Raw genomic sequence first — 19,238 nt, 5'->3', positions numbered from 1 at the left:
AAGAGGTGGCCCAAAGGAGGGAAAAAGTCTCCCCAGTGGCTGGAGCGTGGCGCTAGGTTTCAGAGAGGCAGGGACATTTCCCTGGGCCTTAAGGATGCGGAGGGGTTTGCCAGGCAAAGAGGCAAGGCTGGAAGGGCTTCCAAACACGGGGGATGGATGATCTGTGTAGACACACGCGCATCTTCTCGATTCTCACACCTTCAGGCCTATAAGCCCTATGGCATGTATATTTTTAAAATTTATTTTCAGGCTGTTTGGGGATGTTTGGTGATAACCGGTGAGTTCTTTCAGTTGCTACAGAATAAAAATTGATCCTCGTCAACACGCATTTTAACTAATATTAACAAGAAGTCAGGAATTTGAGTAAGTCAAACTGGTGACACCCTCTGCTTCCCATTACTAGTCGGGGAGGTTTCACTGATTCTTCCTTTTCCAGGGCAGCAAGGAAAGGAGCCTTAAATCCGTTTCTGTGGAGACTAGGACATGCATTGGTTATCACGAGATGCTTCCTATCTTCAGTGTCTCAGAGAAGGTCAGGAGAAGTCCTAATTCACCATCATATCTGCCTCCTAATTTTGACGTTTGCAGGACATTGGTCGCCTCTGAGCTTCCTAAGTGTTCATAAAAGTTATCTCAGTTCCAGGTGGACACCCAAGACCATCCTGTATCAGCAATGTGTTAATTGCTCATTTTACCTCCAGATTAAAAAAACAACAACAACAATTCCATCCAGATAGTCTATGAGGTAATGAGAAAGTGAGCAGGGAATTCATGTAAGACTGGAAAGAACTAGCCTCTCCTCCAACACCATCACTTAATGAGGGTGTGGAAATGGAGGCCCAAGAAGGCGCATCCATCTGCCGAGACCTGAGGGGCAGAGACCTGACCAAAAGCTGCCCCAAAGTGGGGGATGGGGGGGGTGGAAGTCAGAGGACAGCTGGGTGACAGAGCAGAAGCGTTTTGGGGAAGTGACCCATCCAGGCAGCATCTGATGTACTTCCTCCTCCCACACTCCGCCTCCCAGCCGCCCGCCCTCTCTGTCTCTTTCCTTTTCTCTCTCACAGTAGGGTTGTGCGTCAGTTGCCAAAAGGTGGGGACATTTCCTGAGCCTTTGCAACACTGAGAAGTTATCTTAAGGGAAGTTGGACCCCACTCTGAGCACCACGCTTGGAAAGTGCAGGCCCAGCTGGGCACAGCCCTGCCGAGGGAGACACCTGCTCGCCCTCCCCCTGGGTCCTGGCAGCCTCCCGGCCCCCAAGCGTGTGCCTGACCATGTCCCTGGCCGAGGCCATCAGCCTCTGGAATGAAGGGGTGCTGGCAGCCGACAAGAAGGACTGGAAGGAAGCCCTGGATGCCTTCACTGCGGTCCAGGACCCCCACTCCAGGATTTGCTTCAACATCGGCTGCATGCACACAATCCTGGAAAACATGCCTGAGGCGGAGAAGGTGAGTGGAGGTGCCTCTCCCTGGAGCCTCCTCCTCTGTGCCTTTGTCATTAGTGGGTCTCCACCCAGGCTGCGCTTTAGAAACCTCTCCCGAGCGTTCAAAGAACAAAAGTTGCCCAGGCCCCACCCCCAGGGATCCTGACTGAATCGGCTTGGGGAGGGGCCTGAGCAGCCCTCAGTTTTTACAAGCTCCCCAGGTGGTTCTGGGGCCACGGGCTGGGAACCATGTGCTCTTTTCTTCTCCATCTATTCAATTCAAATCATTCTGGAATCGTTCTTTAGCACCTTTATGAAGACTCCCCTCGTTATGCTTTCTTCTCTGAACTCCTGCTGGCTGCAGGATCTCCATCTCACTGCTGCACACCTATGAGAAAGCCCCTTTTTGGGGGCGCCTCGGTGGCTTGGTCGTTAAGTGTCTGCCTTCAGCTCAGGTCATGGTCCCAGGGTCCTGGGATCGAGCGCCGCATCGGGCTCCCTGCTCCGCGGGAAGCCTGCTTCTCCCTCTCCCACTCCCCCTGCTGGTGTTCCCTCTCTCGCTGTGTCTCTCTCTGTCAAATAAATAAAATCTTTAAAAAAAAAAAAAAGAAAGCCCCTTTTTGGGCTTTCAGGGAAATTTCATATGTGTGAGCTTTGCCTGCCCTAGCGATCAAGAGGAGGCACTTAAGAAAAATAGGTTTCCTCTCATGGGACAATGCGGATCAATCAGGCAGGGCACTTTTTTTAGGATTCTGCGGCTGGCACAAGGAAATCATACCGTGATTGATTAATGATGTCTGCCAAGGGCACACTGTGGGGTGTCTCGGCATCTCTTTCAAATATTTTCTCTCTCTCATAGTCCCTAGTATGGGGCTGAGCCCTCTCCGTGATCACTTTTTGGCTGGGTGAGGGTAAGCCGGACAGGGTTTGGAGTTTGGGAGCAGAAGATGGAGGATCAGATCGCAGCTCTGCCTGTCTCTGGACCTGGGTCTCTGGCAAGTCATGAAGACTTGTGGGCCTCAGTTTCCCGAGGGGGGCAAACATCGTGAGGGTGAAGTGAGGCACCAACTAGTAGATGCTGTGTCACTTCACGCCACTGTGTAGATGTCAGTTCTTATTTCCCCCCTCGACTGCCAGTCTTCGCAAGGGGGTGTGGACAGATGACTGACTCGCCAGCATCCTGGCCGTGGCCATGACCAGCCAGTGAGCAAAGACAGAAGAGAGAAGCCACTTAGAATACGGTCCAAGCAGGTGGTCCATGTCAGGCCCCAGGGTGGGCAGACGGGAGCAGGCGAGGGCCTCACGTCTGGCGGGAGGAGGGCCGCAGTCCCCACCTCCCCCCAGGGGCTGAGCGAATAGCACCCCAGATTCCAGGGGCTGCTGGAGACAGAGTGCACACTGTCGGGAGGGAGAGATGGGCCAAGCATGGCAGCCAGTCTGGGCACAGCTTTGCTGTCGCCTCCCTCGAGCTGTGAGATTTGTGCTCACGTTCCTCTGCTTCTGGCTCTCAGTCACTGCGCCTTTCTTTGGTTCCCTGCATCAGGCCTTACTGCCAGCATTTTATATGCGTTCTGGTTCTTATTCTAATTGCATGATATTTATTTACTGAATCAATATAATACTGTATATAGCATTTTAATTGTTTTCCTGTTTCGTTACTTTCATTATTTTAATCCGGTCAGTAATCTTGAAAGGCAGATACTAACACCTCCCTCTTACAGAGGCACCTGACCTCTAAGGCTCTTGTCACCTTCAAGACACCGACCCTTCTCGTACCCCTTCTTGCCTCTCCCTCTGGGCTCATCTCGCCTTCCTCACTGCCTGGCTCCTGGACCACGTCTGGACCCTTCTTCTCTCCACAGGCCTTCACTAAAAGCATTAACCGAGACAAGCACTTGGCGGTGGCCTACTTCCAAAGAGGGATGCTCTATTACCACATGGAGAAGTAAGCGGTCCAGCCTTGAGCAAGCCGGGGAAGTTTGCAGAGAAGTCCGGAACGGGGTCTTGCTGCTGCTAGGCTTGGTGTTTGTGAACTATCTTTCCAGCTTCTGTTGGGAAGTGTGACTGACCTTCCTGGGCGGGGGGGGGGGGGGGGGGGGGGGGGGGGGGGGGGGGGGGGGGGGGGGGGGGGGGGGTTTATGCAATAAGTCAGCACGAGGCAGAAGCCCTCCCCAGGGAAGGAAGGAGGGAAGGCAGACCTGCCACCCAGTTAGGAATTAGCAGGGTCATAGCACACAGGGAGCCTGCGGAACCACCACAGGCCTTCCCTTCAGATGGTGTGGCGCCCCCCCAGCATCCCTGAGGGGTCATAGCTTGGGCAGTGCTGATTGTCAACACTTTGGCCATCAAGGGAACACCCGTGAGGGTCTTCTGCGGGGAGGGAGGGAGCTATCACACTATGAGGATTAGCAGGAAACCACATCAAGACCGTCCTTCATTCCTACAGGATGTGTTTTCAAAAGGCTGCTTTAATCCATTCGGTGAAATATAATTTAGCCACCAGAATGAGACTACAACTTATTAACATTCTGTGTATGAGGATATACCAATCCAGATAAATAAGTGGCATATGTATTAATATGGAAAAAAGTTCATAGCAGATGTTAAATTTAAAACACAGATTTCAAAACTGTGTGTATAACACAATCCCATTTCTGTTTCACAGATTGGTCTGGAAGGCCACAGGCCAAAACGTTGCCAGTAGTTCTTTCCGAGTGGTGATGTTATAGGGATTTCAATTGTCCTCTGTCAGCCGATCTGTATTTTCTGGTGTGTTTACAGTCAACATGAAATCATTAGTAAAAAAAAACCAAAGAAATAGAAAATGAAAGTTAATCTCAATTCCCACTCCTCGCCCCTCCCCCAGCATACCCCCAAAAAGAGACATACAAATAACAAAGGAAAAATATTCTAAGCATTGATTTAAAATGTCTTAAGGGATGGCAAACTTCCCTTTGTAGAAAGGGTTCCATTAGTGGGCACAAGTTCCAGGGAAGGAGAATTTGGCTCAGCCTAAAGAAAAACTTTCAAACAGTGAAAATGGTGGTGGGGGCATGGTGTGGGTGGCGTGGTGTGTGTGCGTGTGTGTGAGAGAGAGAGAGAGAGCATGAGCAGCAGGTGAGGCGGGGCGTTGATGGGGCAGAGGGGAGATGGCAGAGAACATCCGCGCACTGGGGAGGGACAGGACTCTCATCCTGTGCAATCCTGAGAGGCTTGGATCCCAGGGTCTAGTCAGAAACAGCCTGGAAAGCTGCTGAGCTCAGCTGTTGCTAGGGAGAACCACAAGAAGCTCAGAGGACTTGCAGGATGTAGATGCAATCACCTGAATGAGGAAGGGCAGGAGTGAAGTCTTCCCAGAGGCTACCCACAGACACAGAGAGAAAGCCGGGGATGGAGGACAGCTATATACAAGCATTTACCTTTTGATGGCGTCCTGCCTCTCTCTCCCTTCTTAACGTTAGTCTCCTTCTCCTTCCCCCTTCCCTCATCCTCACATTCTCCAGATGGATGGAATATGCAGGGAGGCCTGAGCACCAATCCTCCCGCTGATCTTAAACCTCAAAAGACAAGCTCTAAGGCCATCCTTTAGTTAGCTCTAACAGCCTGTGATGAGGGGAGACAATGAAGAGGGAAGGCTCCCAGAAGACATTTCTACACAAAAATGCCCACAAGCCCCAGAACCTGAAAGGCTCAGATTTTGAGCGAAGCAGACAGATCTTAGAAAGATCTAGGAATGAGACCTAGGATTCAATTGGATTGTGGTTGATAATAGTTAAATCTGAGAGAAAAATCTACCGAAGTTCATCTTCAACTCAGCAACTGTCTATTGAGGGAATAATATAAATGAGGCACAATTCTCGACTCTGAACTGCCTCTTTGTCTCTTGCTCATCCATACGCATTTGTGTCCCCATCTCCCAAGGCTCTGCTCTTTCTTTTCCCCTTTAGTCACAACAGCAGTGGTTGGGTTTTTGGGGGTTTTTTTTCAGACTTATTTTATTTATTTGAGAGAGAGAAAGAGTGAGCACGTGTGCAAGAGCACGGGGAGGCGCAGAGGGAGAGAGAGGATCTCAAGCAGACTTCCCACTGAATGCAGAGCTCAACTCGGGGCTCGATCCCAGGACCCTGAGATCATGACCTGAGCCAAAATCAAGAGAGGAGTCAGACGCTTCACAGACTGAGCCATCCAGGCGCCCCAGCAGTGGTGGTTTAATGGCAAAATATATGGGCTGTCCTTCCAGAAGAGCACACACAAGCACATACATCCTTCTACATACAATTTCAGGGGGTTCAGTGTCCACTGAAAATCCATACGTGAGCCCTGAGGGATCTCACCCTCTCCCATAGCATTGACCCCCACCTGTAGCCAGCCAACTGCTAAATCTCTCCCTGGGATCAACCCAGAATGTCTCTTTTCCCAAACCTTGTCAAGTTGACCTCTCATATTCTTAAATCCACCCATTTTTCTCCACCAGCCTTGCCCTGGTCTAGACCCTCCTTTTCACCAGCACTATTGAAATCACTTCCAAACTGCTTTTCCAGCCCCCAGTCTTATCTTATTCCAGAGTGATCTTCTTTAAAAAAATAAATAAATGTGATCCGCTTAAGAACTTCCAGTGGATCCCAGGACTATAGGATAAAGTTCCCTGGGCTGTTCCTATGTGGTCCAGCAGCTGACTACCCGCTCAGTCATCTTCCATGCATTTGCCCTAGGGCGGCGACCACTCTCTTCTGTGCCTTTTAAAATAATACGTCTACTCTGTGACAGGTGTTGGCTTACATATTTGTCTCCTTGACTACTCTGTTTCTTTAGAGAAGAAATCTTTACTTATTCACTCTTATATTTCTGTGTCTAATCTAGTAGTTAATAAATGCTTATTGAATTAATTAAACAAATTAAACAAAAGCAAGCAAAATACACCCTCTACTTTAAGGAACTTACAAATTAAAAGGGGGAAACAGGTCACGAGTGCTAGGAACTATCGTGCAAGGCAGAAAGGGGCAAGTGCCAGGAGAGATTATTTTGAAATAAGTGCCGTGGGGACGTAGGAAGATTACTTCTTAATGGGGGGGCTAGGAATCCCTCCGGATCGCAATGGGGCTTGTTTAGGGTGATGATGTGATGTGTGCTTTTCCTCTCAGTTTTCCCCCCCTTTCACGTGTTGTTGTGCGGCCCTCCCGTCATTGTGAAGTTCCACAGGATAAAGTTTGGGTGCATTTCTGAGAAGGCAGGTGGGGCCTCAGTGCTGACTAAGACGGACTCTCACCTGTCTGACCCAGCCTTGTCCTTTGGAAGGGAAAGGGAGCTCTACATGGTGGCGGTTCCGATTCTGGGCCTTAGGAGTCTTAGGGCCAGGATAGGAACGGCAAACCCTTTAGACGGACCTGGCCCGCGGAGGCAACACAGCAAAGCCTCTCTCTGCTGTCTTTGCAACAGCAAAGGGCCTGAGCCCCAGGCCCATCTTGGAGGGGTCTGACATTTTGACTTCCTTCAGCTTGCTAGAAGTCTCTAGTGTCCTGGACACAGGCTCATGCGCGGCAGGATTCTGGACTGCGGGGGCACTGGTAGGGCAGGAACAATCCGGAACAGCAGTGGTTACTGAGAAACCTCTACAGGGAGTACTGCAAAGATGGGGATTATACACCCTCTGGGGCTCAGAGCCCCTACCTGGAGGAATGGGAGCTCTGGGTCCAGGGCAGCCAGTGGCCCCAGGAGGTGTGTGTGTGGGGGGGGGGAGTGTCACGGGGGCAGGGGGCACGGTATGTGAAGAAAGCACTCCCACCCCCGCCCAGCAGAACCCTGCAGGAAGCTGCCAGCATCCCGGCCTCCTAGGGGACTCTGTGGGCTCCAAATGGCACCGCAGAGAACTTTCGGAGAAGGGCTGGAGGGTGGTGGGGGCTGCCGCTGCACGGCCCACCCGCATGCCGGGCTGAATGCGACTTGGGAATCTCACACTGAGCTTATTCAGAGCCTGTACAATGGGGAGCAGAGCTGTGTGTCAAAGCCGATGCCCCAGGGGGGCAGCTCCAGGTAAACGGGGGGGGGGGGGGGGCAGAAGGCGGTCAGGGCAATGCTTTAAATCAGACATTTAGCAGGGCCTCCCCCCCCACCCCGTTTCTTAACACAAAGTGAGCACTTTGAATAATTCGTCAACTCTTTCTCTCTCCCTCCCAGGGGTCCAGATCTTTAGAACCTGATGGAGGGGAAAATTCTGAGGATTTTGTTGGGCTGGCTCATTACCAGGTAGACACAGTCAGTGTTACTTCGTAGCTAAAATTCACCTGCTCGGCCAGCTGGCCAGGGAGGAGGTCACATGTGAGGGTGAATGCTGACCGTGCTCCGAGCCTGGCCTCTGGGGACCTTCGGCTACCTCCCGGGCAGGCGGTGGAACACAGTGGAAATCGCATCTGCCCGAGGAACGGGACACCTGCGTTTCCGTCTGCCCGTCCTTCTGGGCTCTGTGAATTGGAGCCAGTCACCCAATCTCCCAGCTTAGAGAGGAGAAACGGGGATGCCTACTCTCTCCCCCTTCTCGGCAGTGTCTGTAAGCGCCGGTAAATGACTTGACGTGTTTTTTGCTCCTTAAGGAGTGGCCCGCATGCTCTTAACAGGTTTTACAATCAGCTGTCTTAACAACAAGGATGTGGTTAGAGAAAGCCACTCTCCTGTTTCAGATCCAGCCTGTCTTCTCCCATCCCTGCTAAAGCAACTGACTTCACAGCAACGGTGACAGAATAGCTAGGTTCTGCCCCAGCCGCCCTGGGCACGCGTTCTCAGGACGGTCAGGCCAGCCCACCCTGCTGGTCAGCCCGTTGAGATCGCGCTTCCAGCTGCGACGGCCGTGGGATTTTATCTCCGGATAATACCTAATTCACTGTAGGGTGTTATGCACGTAATAAATGATTGGTGTATGAATTTAGTTGCCAGAATTTTAGAGCTAAAATAATAATAATAATAATAATAATAATAATAATAGTAAATTACTGTGTGTGCCAAGCATGGTCCTGAGCACCTGGATGCTTTGTCTCACTTAGTTCTTACAGCCCCGGGAGGCACGTGCTACCATTTACTCTCTAGTTGTAAAGATGAGGAAACAGACTCAGACAAATTCAGTAACTTTCTCTCTGTCACCAGATCGGACGTGGCAGAGCTAGGACTCAGGTCCAGGGGTTTTGACTCCAGAAATTAGATCTGGGACTACATACTAGCGACTGCCTCCTATTATCGGCTCCTCGAACGCGATACGCTCCTGTTATTGACATGGAACCTGAGGCCAGGAAAGTACTTTGCCAGGGTCTCCCGGTGAAGAGCAGAGCTGGTGGACCTGGTCCCCTTCTCTCGGCCCCCTGTCCTGGGGTGCAGGCGTGCACTGCCAGCCCGTGTCCAAATTCCAGGCTTGCCTCCAAGAGAAGCTGCATGCGGCAGCTCTAGGTCAGCCAGTCGCTTCGGCACCTTCGTTTCTGTGGCCCAGGTGGAACCACGGCCAGACAGCGAAATTTGTTCCTGCTGTGCCAGGGAGCTGAGGAGGTGAGGGCGGCTTGATTTTCGAGTGTCCCACCCCCTGCAGCCCAGCAGCGGCTCCCTCCCGCCAGGGCCTCTGTGGAGGGCAAGGGCGGGCCCAGGAGACCTGGCCCAGGTCCTGCCCGCATCCCGGTGGGCACGACTGACGTGGCCGGCCCCATGTGTGTCACGAAGCCAGCGACAGCAGCCCTGCACACCTTGCCCCAGCCGGCACAATGCCAATCCAACAAAGCACAAGGGCAGTGCCAGGAGCAGTGTTAGAGATGCCATCTGGCTTAATTGGTGGTTTCTTTCTTCTGTTTTGCAAAGTGTGTGCAGAGGGAGGGTGGGGGAGGAGGTGAAGAAGACCATGAACCAAGAGCTGAGCTGGACTCAAAAGAAGCCGAAGGAGGGGCGCCTGGGTGGCTCAGTTGCTTAAGCAACTGCCTTCGGCTCAGGTCATGATCCTGCAGTCCCAGGATCGAGTCCCACATTGGGCTCCCTGCTCAGCGGGGAGTCTGCTTCTCCCTCTGACCCTCCCCCCTCTCATGCTTTCTGTCTCTCATTCTTTCTCTCTCAAATAAATAAATAAAATCTTAAAAAAAAAGAAAGAAAGAAAAAGAAGAAGCCGAAGGAGAAAGCTCCAGGAAGGAGGGTGCCGTCCTCGGCTCTGGAAGGGTTCCCCGGAGCTGGGTCAGGCTAGCCTGGCCTGACGGTGGGGAGCAAGGAATGAGCAGTGCTCCAAATGGCTCCCCAGGGGCTTGGGGGCGGCAGGCGCTGGCTCTGCTGGGAGCTCTCAGGAGAGGACGAGGGCTCTACTGGGAAGTGAAGTCAGAAAGGTAGGAGTTGGATGCTGTCCATAGAAAGTACCCGTGATGGCCTGAGTCTGGGGGGAACCCCAGGGGTGCTGGGATGCACGCCCCCCGCCCAGGGTGCCGCTCACACGGAGTACAATAGAGTACTGGGGCTCAGCCTTGGCAAAGAGCCAGAGCAGGCCAAAAGGGATCAGAAGGCTTCTTGTCTCAGTAAGAAGGGTCGGGGAAGGGAAGCACATTCTATCCCACGTTTGTGCCTCTCTGCCCTGGCCTGTGGTCTCATCACCCTCTGTCCTGCAGATATGATGCAGCTATTAAAGACCTTAAAGAGGCCTTGACTCAGCTTCGAGGGAACCAGCTGATAGACTACAAGATCCTGGGGCTACAGTTCAAGCTGTTTGCCTGTGAGGTAAGGAGGAAGGGCCCAGCCCCAGGCGGGAGCGCGCGGAGGCTGAGGGGACAGCTGACCGTTCGGATGCACAGCGATCTGCTGACACCTCTGGGAGCTTGGAAAAGGCTCCTGTGCCTCAGGACTCAGAGTTCCCCTTAAGAAAAGACTCAGATCAATAACTACAGGCTCATTCCAGAGTCTCCAGTTCCTGGGGGCCTGCATTTTATTAATGTAGGGCTCAAAGGACCACTTGGAAATGAGCCTGCTGGGCCCTCTGAAGGGAGGCTAGACCCGACTGTGCTGGCCTGTGAAAGTATTCATAATGATTTGCATAATTCCAGTTGACAAGCTCTTTGCTCAGCATTATACTAACAAATCCAAAATCATGGGTTCACTATCCATGCCAGACCCGCAGTAACCCAGCTCAGGTCCTGAGTTACAGACCACGCTCTTTGTTATTCATGGCTTCGTGTGCTTGGTTGATACCCAAAGAAAGAGTGAGGATAATTTGGCACCAATCTGTCCTCCCTAGCTCAAAGAACAGCTCAAAGCACACATTTAGGGAAGGTTTCCATAGAAGGATAACTGACTTTCTCTATTACCAAAAGAGAGAAACATGACCGGCGCTGACTTCACAGGCCTGTGGGCTTTTTCCAACCAACACTCCCCATCCTCCCTCCTAAACTCCAAATATACACCACTAGCTCGAAAAATGAAAAGCCCTGCAAATATCATGGATCTTTATTTAGAAGAATTGCTGATAAAAAGGTCCCCTTGCTTTAGTTTCTCAGGCAGGAGACAGCCAAGCGTTCCCAGGGTTGCTCAGGGCTAATAATAGAGTCCACAGCTGCCCAGGCCCCTGGGGACAAGGGCCCCCATCCACCCTGCAGCGGGCTAGCAACTTGCTTCACTTCTCACTGTCTGGGAAATGAGGCTCTGGGAATTTCAGGGGACTGGTTGACATTTGGCCAGCTTCTAGAGAGAGGTTTCTCGACCGTGCCGCTACTGATATGCTGGACCAGATAACTTGTTGTTGTAGGGGACTGTTCTATGCACCCCAGATGCCCGTAGCACCCCCCCAGCCACATGACAACCTATAATATCTCCAGACATTGCCAGTCACCCCCACCCCCGCAGTGAGAACCACTTACACAGACTAAAGTGTTGTGGGGACCAAGTAGCTCTAGAAAAAGGATCATAAAACATTGGCATCCAAGCAGAATCCCATGGGAGAAATTTCCCCTATGGTTGGAGTTGAACTGACCCGGGGACAGGAAATACTGGCTTTCTGGGCCTCTCTGCAGGTGAAGCTGGGGTTTTCACGGTCTAAGGCCCTTACTCCCCATGAGACTCTCAGTCATTTTCCTATAACGCCACCCCTCCTTCCCACCAGGGTACAACCCTGGCCTCTGAGAAATCACACCATCCTTTTTGAAGAGTCTTAGGCTTTTCCAGTCTTGGAGTCACAAAAGCCTGTTGTGGGAAAAGGTCTTAAGAGAAGGGAGCAGAGAACCCAATAAGAAAGTTCAAGGACCTGAGTTCTCCTTCCTTCCTGCGCACGTGGCCAGGGCTGGGCCGGGCCGACCAAGCATGCACGCAAAAGGTTCAGAAACAGCCTGGGAAGGGAATCTAGACCTCTGCTTCTGGGCTTGTTCCCATGCCATCACCCAGCACCAGCCACTAACTCACTCCATGGAAACACAGTCCTGCCACGTGTCTGTACTTGCCTTGATAAACTGTTCTTTTTATCTGGCTGGGGCCCTGAACCAAATTGCAGATGTAGGTGGCAGACTATTGTAATAGAGGAGAAGTGTATCAGTTATCCATTGTCGAATACCAAATTACTCTAAAATGCAGTGGCTTAAAATAATACCATTTATTATCTCACATATTCTGGGGTCAGGAATCCAAAAGTGGCTTAGCTGGGGGGTTCTGGCTCACAGGCTCTCAAGGGCTTGCACTCAAGATGTCGGCCAGGGCTGCCATCATCTGAAAGCTTGACTGGGGCTGGGGAGACTACTTCTAAGATGATTTATGGGTCTGGCAAGGTAGTGTTACTTGTTGGCCGGAGGCCTCCATTCTTTGCCACATGAAGGTCTCCATAATACTGTCTGAGTCTTGTCAGGACATGGCAGCTGCCTTCCCCAGAGAATATAATGATCCAAAAAAAAGTAATATGGACGACCAAGGTGTTTTATAACTTAGCCTCAAATGCCATAGGGGCACCTGGGTGGCTCAGTCAGTTAAGCGGCAGCCTTCAGCTCAGGTCATGGTCCCAGGGTCCTGGGATCGAGCCCCGCATCAGGCTCCCTGCTAGGCAGGAACCCTGCTTCTCCCTCTCCCACTCCCCCTGCTTGTGTTCCCTCTCTTGCTGTGTCTCTCTCTGTCAGATAAATAAAAAAAAAAAAAAAAAATGCCACGGCCCCTCATTTCCATAATATCCTATTGGCTATCCATGTCAGCTCCATTGGATGTGGGAGGGAACAGGGGGGTGAGGGCCAAGAAGTGAGAATCACTGAGGGCCATCTTGGAAGCCGGCTGCCACAACAGCGGAGACTTTAGAATCAGGCAGACAGGGATCAAATCCCAGCCAAACACTTAGCAGTTGTGTGATCCTAGGTGAGTTATATGTCATTTCTGAGCCTCAGACTCCTCATCATCTGTAAAGAAGGGCTGAGTACTTACCTCATACACACTCATTAATAACTCCGTGTATTTTATGATGTCAGGCAGCAGAGGTCCCGGGGTCCACAAGACAAGGTGTCAGCACCCAGAAGCTCACGGTCACGGGTAATGTGAGGTGGTGAGGTCAGGACAAGAGAATTGCAATGGAAACACCACGGAAGCACAGAAGTGAGGCCTCAGCTCACCTGGTGGGGGTGGGGGTTAGAGATCATGCAGATAAAGTGGCCCATAATAGGTGGTCAGTGGGCGACCTCGGTGAGGGCGAGGATGAGGAAGACAACGAGAACGACAGTGACACCCCCTCCAACAGGCAGCACCGATTTCCAGGAGCACACCGTCCTTCATAGTTTTAGCCTTCAGATTATAAACACAAAGCGTCCCCAGATGGCTTTCTTCTGCGAAAGTCTTCCCTGAAACCACGCAGGCGGCCCTTGGGGGATGAAAGCCCTTCTTTGCTCAGCCGCCCAGCAAGCCCCAACACAGTAGGGCAAGTACCAGTCGTGGGGGTAGTAAATACGTGTTGAATACCCACCCTGTGCCAAGCAAACCCCAACTTGGTGCTTGATATGAATTATTTCATTTATTTCTTAGAACAATCTGGAAGCAGGCAACGAACGGTTCCTGCCACCATTTTACAGTGAAGCTGAGGCCACCTATTAGATAGAGCCCAGGGGTCCCCGTGCCCTTCACCCCTGCACTGCACAGCCTCCACTGGGGAGAGAAGGCCAACAACCCCCGTCCCTACTAGGCCTCAGCTGACCAACTGTGTCTCTCCTCTGAGGTTCTGGAGAAGCAGCCCCACGCGCCCGGGGTATCAGGCTGTGAGTCCTCTAACTTACATCTGAGAAAAGCTTGCAGCAGCTCCTGGCTGTTCAGCTCATCCTCCGCACAGGGTGCTAGGGCCCCTGCATTGTCGTGAGAAAGAAGGAAAGTAAAGCCTTTTTGTTAGCTGTCATCCTGATCTTCTTCCGCTCGCCATTGCCTTCCCATCTTTGCTTGAGAATCTTTTTACTTCACTTAGTCAAGTCGTTTTCTTGTGTGTGTGTTTTTTTTTTATCTTGCCGATGCATCCAAAAGATTATTTGATTCTCTGAATACGTTGTAAGGCATAATGATAAAGCAGACGCTCATGAACCTACCACCCAACTCGAGACCTGGGAAATCGTGATTTTTGACGAATGTGCTGTTCTCACTTGTCCCCGGGGAAGCGCTGGCCTGGGTTTGTGCCGAGTCCCTTTCTAGCTTCACTGCACCTCGGCCTGCAGAGTTTCCTCCTGCCCCTGGAACCATACCACAGTCTCGTTACCTGTAACCACGCTCCAGGCAGGGTTCTGCTGCGGCTGCTGGTGCAGCCTGAGGCATCTGGAACCTTCTCTCCCCCACCCTGCACCTGTCCGGTCTTTCAGCCGAGGCTCGGTGGCAGCCAACACAAGAGTTTTTGTCCCCTCCTGACCTATTCGGTTGTTGAAAGAATAACGCACACGATGTTGGATTTCTGCATCACGTGATGTTTTCCTAACACCGTCCGTGTGCTGGGCATAACTTGGTAGCGCAATTGATGGTGTTACATTTGAGATCTTCCCGGGAAAGCTGAGGAAGGGAGGGATGTCAGCGGGCAGCGTTCCAGGAGCAGACAGGTGAGCTCTTCCCTGGTGCCTAGATCTGGAGCAGCCTCAAGTTTTGTGTTGTGGCCTGTGCTTTTCTAGGTGTTATATAATGTTGCTTTCATGTATGCCAAGAAGGAGGAGTGGAAACAGGCAGAAGAACACTTAGCTTTGGCTATGAGCATGAAGTCTGAGCCGAGACATACTAAAATTGACAAAGCCATGGAATGTGTTTGGGTAAGTGCACTGATGACGTGGGGCGGCCAGAGGGTCCCCACTGGAGTTCTCTTTGTTTCAGTGGATTGAGAAACGGTGGACGTGGTGCTTGTACTTTCTCCGAGCTCTGGGTAACACCGATCCTGGGGTATAGTTCCATGTTCGGATCTTGAGTCTGACAGTGCTGAGTCCGGGGGCCTCTGCGGTGGCGCTGGGGGTGGTGCGGGGAGCAGGGGACCGGAGGCTGGATCCCAGCACGGGTGGCGGGGGAGGGGGCAGAGGCTGTGCCTGCTTGCCCACCTCAGAGTCCTCGCCGCCAGCCCCAGGATGGCACCATCACGGGCCTTGCTTGGACCCCGGCCACCTCGTGGTCATGGTGTAACCTGTGCTGAGTGCCCGCCCCGCCTGAGCCACGTGGAGAGGGGGAGGGGCAGCCCCCTAGGGAATAACAGGGACAGATGTCCACACAGCCCCAGGGTAAGGCGATATTGAAACCAAGTGTTCCCACCTTAGACCCTCGGAAATAATCACAAGTGCAGTCTTTGCACATGTAGAAACCTGCTTTTGTGAGGTCATCTCAGTGAACCTTTGCATCCATTCAGAGAGGGAGGCGGGACGCGCATCATGACCGCTTTTTTGCAGATAAGAAAACGCCGTGCCCTCTGTGTTACAGAAACAGAAGCTGTATGAGCCAGTGGTGATCCCTGTGGGCAGGCTGTTTCGGCCAAACGAGAGGCAAGTGGCTCAGCTGGCCAAGAAGGACTACCTGGGCAAGGCGACAGTAAGTAGCTCCTTCAGCTTCCCCGGAGGCTCCTATGGTGTGGGCCCTGTGCGGACCAGGGTGGGGACCAACTCCTGGGACAGGAGCACCCCCCACCTTGCGGTGCTGCCCTGGGATGGCAGCCTGGGACTGTTGGCACCTAGGAGCCCTTGCTGAGGGGTGGGCAAACGCTGCTAGCTTCTTGTCTCTGGCTCCTCTCGCTCCTCCCTTCCTGCCTGACCCTGGGTGAGAGCCACGGGGTTAGTTACGGATGTTGAGCCAGTGGGGAGAAAGCACAGCTACAGGGCACTCAGTAAATGAGGAGAAAACATAGAGAAACGGACGGGCACAGCATTCTCCTGGCCTGCTGCTCTTTCTAGCCCCACTGCCACAGCCCTCTGATTAGACTCCTTTAAATCCAGGTCTTAAGTCCTCTCGGGGATGATCCAGAATGAGCCCGCAGCCCCTTTCCAAAACTGCCCTTGACTTTGACACATCCGTAGGGCTAACGCTGCCCACTGACTGGGTGGCTGGCAGAACAGCAGAGTTCCAGAGCTGTGGGCAGGCTGGGGTTTTCCCCTGGGAAACACCCCAAAGCCCATCAGCGGATGAGTGGATAGACATGTGATGTAGCCATACAGTGACATGACCACAAAAAGCAATAAAGTACGGGGGCGCCTTGGTGGCTCGGACCGTTAAACGTCTGACTCTTGATTTCAGCTCAGGTCCTGATCTCAGGGGTGTGAGATCGAGCCCCGTGTCGGGCTCTGCACTGGGCATGGAGATGGAGCCTGCTTAGGATTCTCTCTCTCTCTCTCTCTCTCTCCCTCGGCCCCTCCCCCCATCTGTCTTCCTCTCTAAAAAAAAAAGGGACAAAGAGAGAGCCTGCCAGGTTAGCAGCAGGGCTGGGCAGGGACTGGTTTCTTGAGTTCCTGGAACTTCTAACCCAGAGGCTCAGCAATCCATCCCTCAGCCACTGTCCACCTCTGGGACGCGCTCCTGTCCGAATGGATCCAGGGTGCGAGGAAGAGGGGGATCCTGGGGAAGGCCAGGAAGCGTGGGGCAGGAGGGCCGGCAGAGCCTCACACGCTCCCTCCTCCCTTTCAGGTGGTGGCATCTGTGGTGGATCAGGACAGTTTCTCGGGGTTTGCCCCTCTGCAGCCACAGGTGAGGCAGTCCTGTCCCCCTCCCCGGAGCCAGGTCTCCAGAGCTCTCTGGAATCATCCAACTGGGGAGAGTATTTGTGCTGAGCTGCCTCATTTTCAGGGCTCCTTCAGCTGACCTCTCGGGGCTGCTGACAGTGTCTGCCTGGCCATTCTGGGTCAAAGGTTCCACGACTGTTGGGAGAAAAACACAGTTTTAGGCTTAACCTCCAGTTCCCAGAAACCAACCCTCCTGCTTCCCCCAAAATGCCAGTCTTCATTCCTCTGCTCCTGTTGACGGTCTCTCCTGAAGCCTGGCCTAGTCTCTCAGGAAACTGGAACACAAGCTACGGAAGGCGTTTGGAAGAGGCCTCCGTGGGGCCTGCCCACGTGCAGGGGATCCCCTTGGGAACACGATGGGTGCCCCCAGTGAGCCATTGCTCTGCCTGGCCTGGGCTCAGAGAGACGCTCCCGGGCAGACTGGGTGACAGTAGGTCTAGAAACGTGAAGCCATTTCCCTCCTTGTGAGGGGAAGAAGGTAAGCCAGGCTGAGGACAATGCGCTGGCCGTGCTGGCGAGGGGCTTGTGAGCGTGGCACCCCCTCCAGGCTGCCCAGAGCAGCGCCCACAGCCTCCCAGGGGCAGTGACGGCCGCTAGCCCAGAATGGGACCGACGGCGGGCTCTGGAGGGTGAGGGGAGTCAAGGAGGATCGAGAGATTCAGGATCCTTTGCTTTGTGTCTTCACAATGAAGCTAAAGAAAACCCTTGGGGAGGACCCCCCCACCCCCCTCAGGGCCTCAGAGCAGCCGGAGACTCCAAAAGGTGGAAGCAGGCCAGATCAGTGGACTCCATGACATTCCGTGTAGAGCAGGGAACACACTGAAAGGAGATTTCTGCCTGGTCAGGGGACGTTGAGTGGGTTTTAAATACCCACAAGTGTCACGTGATACAGCAGACATTAATTATAGAACAGAGCTTTTGGAAATTGTCCTAGGAAAGGGACAGCGCTCAAGGTCAAAAGCACCCTCGTGATGCCATGTGGCTCTGTGACAGCGAAAATTCTCCAGACACCAGGACTGGCTCAAGATGAATTGCTGTGCTAGTGACACCTGGCCCCGGGGAGCTGTGGGAGGGGTTGTTTTCCAGCAGGTAGTCAGGGTGCGAGGTGCCCTCTCCCTCGACGACAGCGTTCCCATGGAGCTTGACAGCCATCCTTTGATTTTCGGGTCTGGGAGAAGCTCAAATTACCATTAACATTCTGTTCTCTCCCCCACTCCTTCCCTTCATTCCTCCCGAATGTTCAATAGGCCGCTGAACCTCCACCCAGACCCAAAACCCCGGAGATCTTCAGGTAAGTTCGATTTAGGGCAGGATGCAGAATATCTGAGCTCCAAGCCTGAACTATGGCAATAATGGGGGTGAAGAAGATGAAGCTGGGGTCAGGGGCTGAGTCCTGGGGAAGGTAGCCTCTTGGGTGGGCTCTCCCTGTTTTCAAGGTTAGAGTGGAGTGATGGAGGGGGGATGGGACTCTTGACTATGGTAGGATTGATCACCGGGGTCCCCAGGTCCCCATGCACAGCCACCCACACGTGGTGGTCACCTCTGAAGGGCAGCGCTGTCCGTGGAACATCGCCCCTCTGACCAGAGGCTGGAGCACAGTTTTGCCCTGACTGTAGCCTCTTCAGAAGAGGGGGAGGCCAGAGCTTTCTGGAGCCGGGTGAGCGAAGTGGGAAGCTAGACGGTGTGTCCCTTCCCGAGGGGGCGTTTTTCACTCCCTCTGGACACATGGTCTCCGGAGAAGTGAGAGGAACAAGTCAAGCAAAGGAAGCCATTCTTATAGAAGATGGGAAGCCAGGAATGACACAACATGCAGTTTTCTTAAGAAGTTCTTCTAAGCAAGGAAGCAAGCCCAGATCCCCCACCCAGTACAGAAGGTTTTTTTTAAAAAATGAAAAAAGTACCATAGCAACTATAAAAATGAGGGGGCTGATGAGCTCATTGCTAACTCTGCTTGCTGGAGGAGTCTGTCTCCCCCACGCAGATAGCCCGTTGTTGGGAAACAGAGAGCAGGGCTGAGGGGAAGGGGGCAGAGCCGGGGTGAGAGGGAGCTGCCCGCCCCCCACCCCCCCCCACCCCCCCACCTCCCCCCCCCCCCCCCCCCCCCCCCCCCCCCCCCCCCCCCCCCACCCCCCGCCAGAGAGGTGCCTCAGGCAGCCCCAAAGCCAGCCCTGAAGCCACACATTCCAAGGAGGCACAGACAGCACGCCAGAGCCTCCAAGGGCAAAGTAGGTCTGGAGGAAACGGTAAAGGGACAATGACATGCCCCACAGCTGGCTGGCCTCAGGACCCCTTTACACATCCCCCCACTCCCCACAGCTGGCCTCCGGCTGCGCGCCCACCCCCAGGTGACTTGGCCCCCGCCGCCCCACTCCCCCTTCCCAGCCCTGAGAAGCTGGCTCTCCCCCCTCCCCCCTGTGTGTTCCCCTTGCCACACGAGCCCGATCCCCCCACCCCCACCCCAGCCCAGACTTGAGAGCTGGCCCCACACAGCCAGGATGCTTCCTCCTGAGAGGGGAAGCGAGGGCTGGAGGGCACGGCCTGGGTGTCTCGTGTGCTTCTGTCTTTCCTTCCTGTCCCGCTGCCTGCGTGGTTATGGAGCATGTTCACACGCAGCTTCCTGCCTGGTGTCGCTCAGGTCCCCGAG

The 19,238-nt window shown here is 53.4% G+C and overlaps 1 protein-coding gene across 1 annotated transcript in view; it reads left to right on the top strand.

The window, feature by feature from the left end:
* The first annotated feature begins 1,081 nt into the window (after positions 1–1,081).
* NCF2 (neutrophil cytosolic factor 2) overlaps positions 1,082–19,238 on the top strand; it is a 29,618-nt gene continuing 11,461 nt past the window's right edge. The window contains exons 1-7 of the mRNA XM_032393003.1: positions 1,082–1,446; positions 3,284–3,366; positions 10,037–10,145; positions 14,519–14,653; positions 15,306–15,413; positions 16,500–16,559; positions 17,842–17,885. Coding sequence (XP_032248894.1) covers positions 1,273–1,446; positions 3,284–3,366; positions 10,037–10,145; positions 14,519–14,653; positions 15,306–15,413; positions 16,500–16,559; positions 17,842–17,885 — 713 coding nt within the window. The 5' untranslated portion in view covers positions 1,082–1,272. The remainder of the gene's footprint in view (positions 1,447–3,283; positions 3,367–10,036; positions 10,146–14,518; positions 14,654–15,305; positions 15,414–16,499; positions 16,560–17,841; positions 17,886–19,238) is intronic.

This window comes from Phoca vitulina, unplaced genomic scaffold (assembly GCF_004348235.1).
Source record: "Phoca vitulina isolate PV1807 unplaced genomic scaffold, GSC_HSeal_1.0 scaffold71, whole genome shotgun sequence".
In the NCBI taxonomy this organism is placed as follows: domain Eukaryota; kingdom Metazoa; phylum Chordata; class Mammalia; order Carnivora; family Phocidae; genus Phoca; species Phoca vitulina.
Note: the sequence above shows the minus strand (reverse complement) of the source record. Positions and strands in the feature narration are given on the sequence as shown.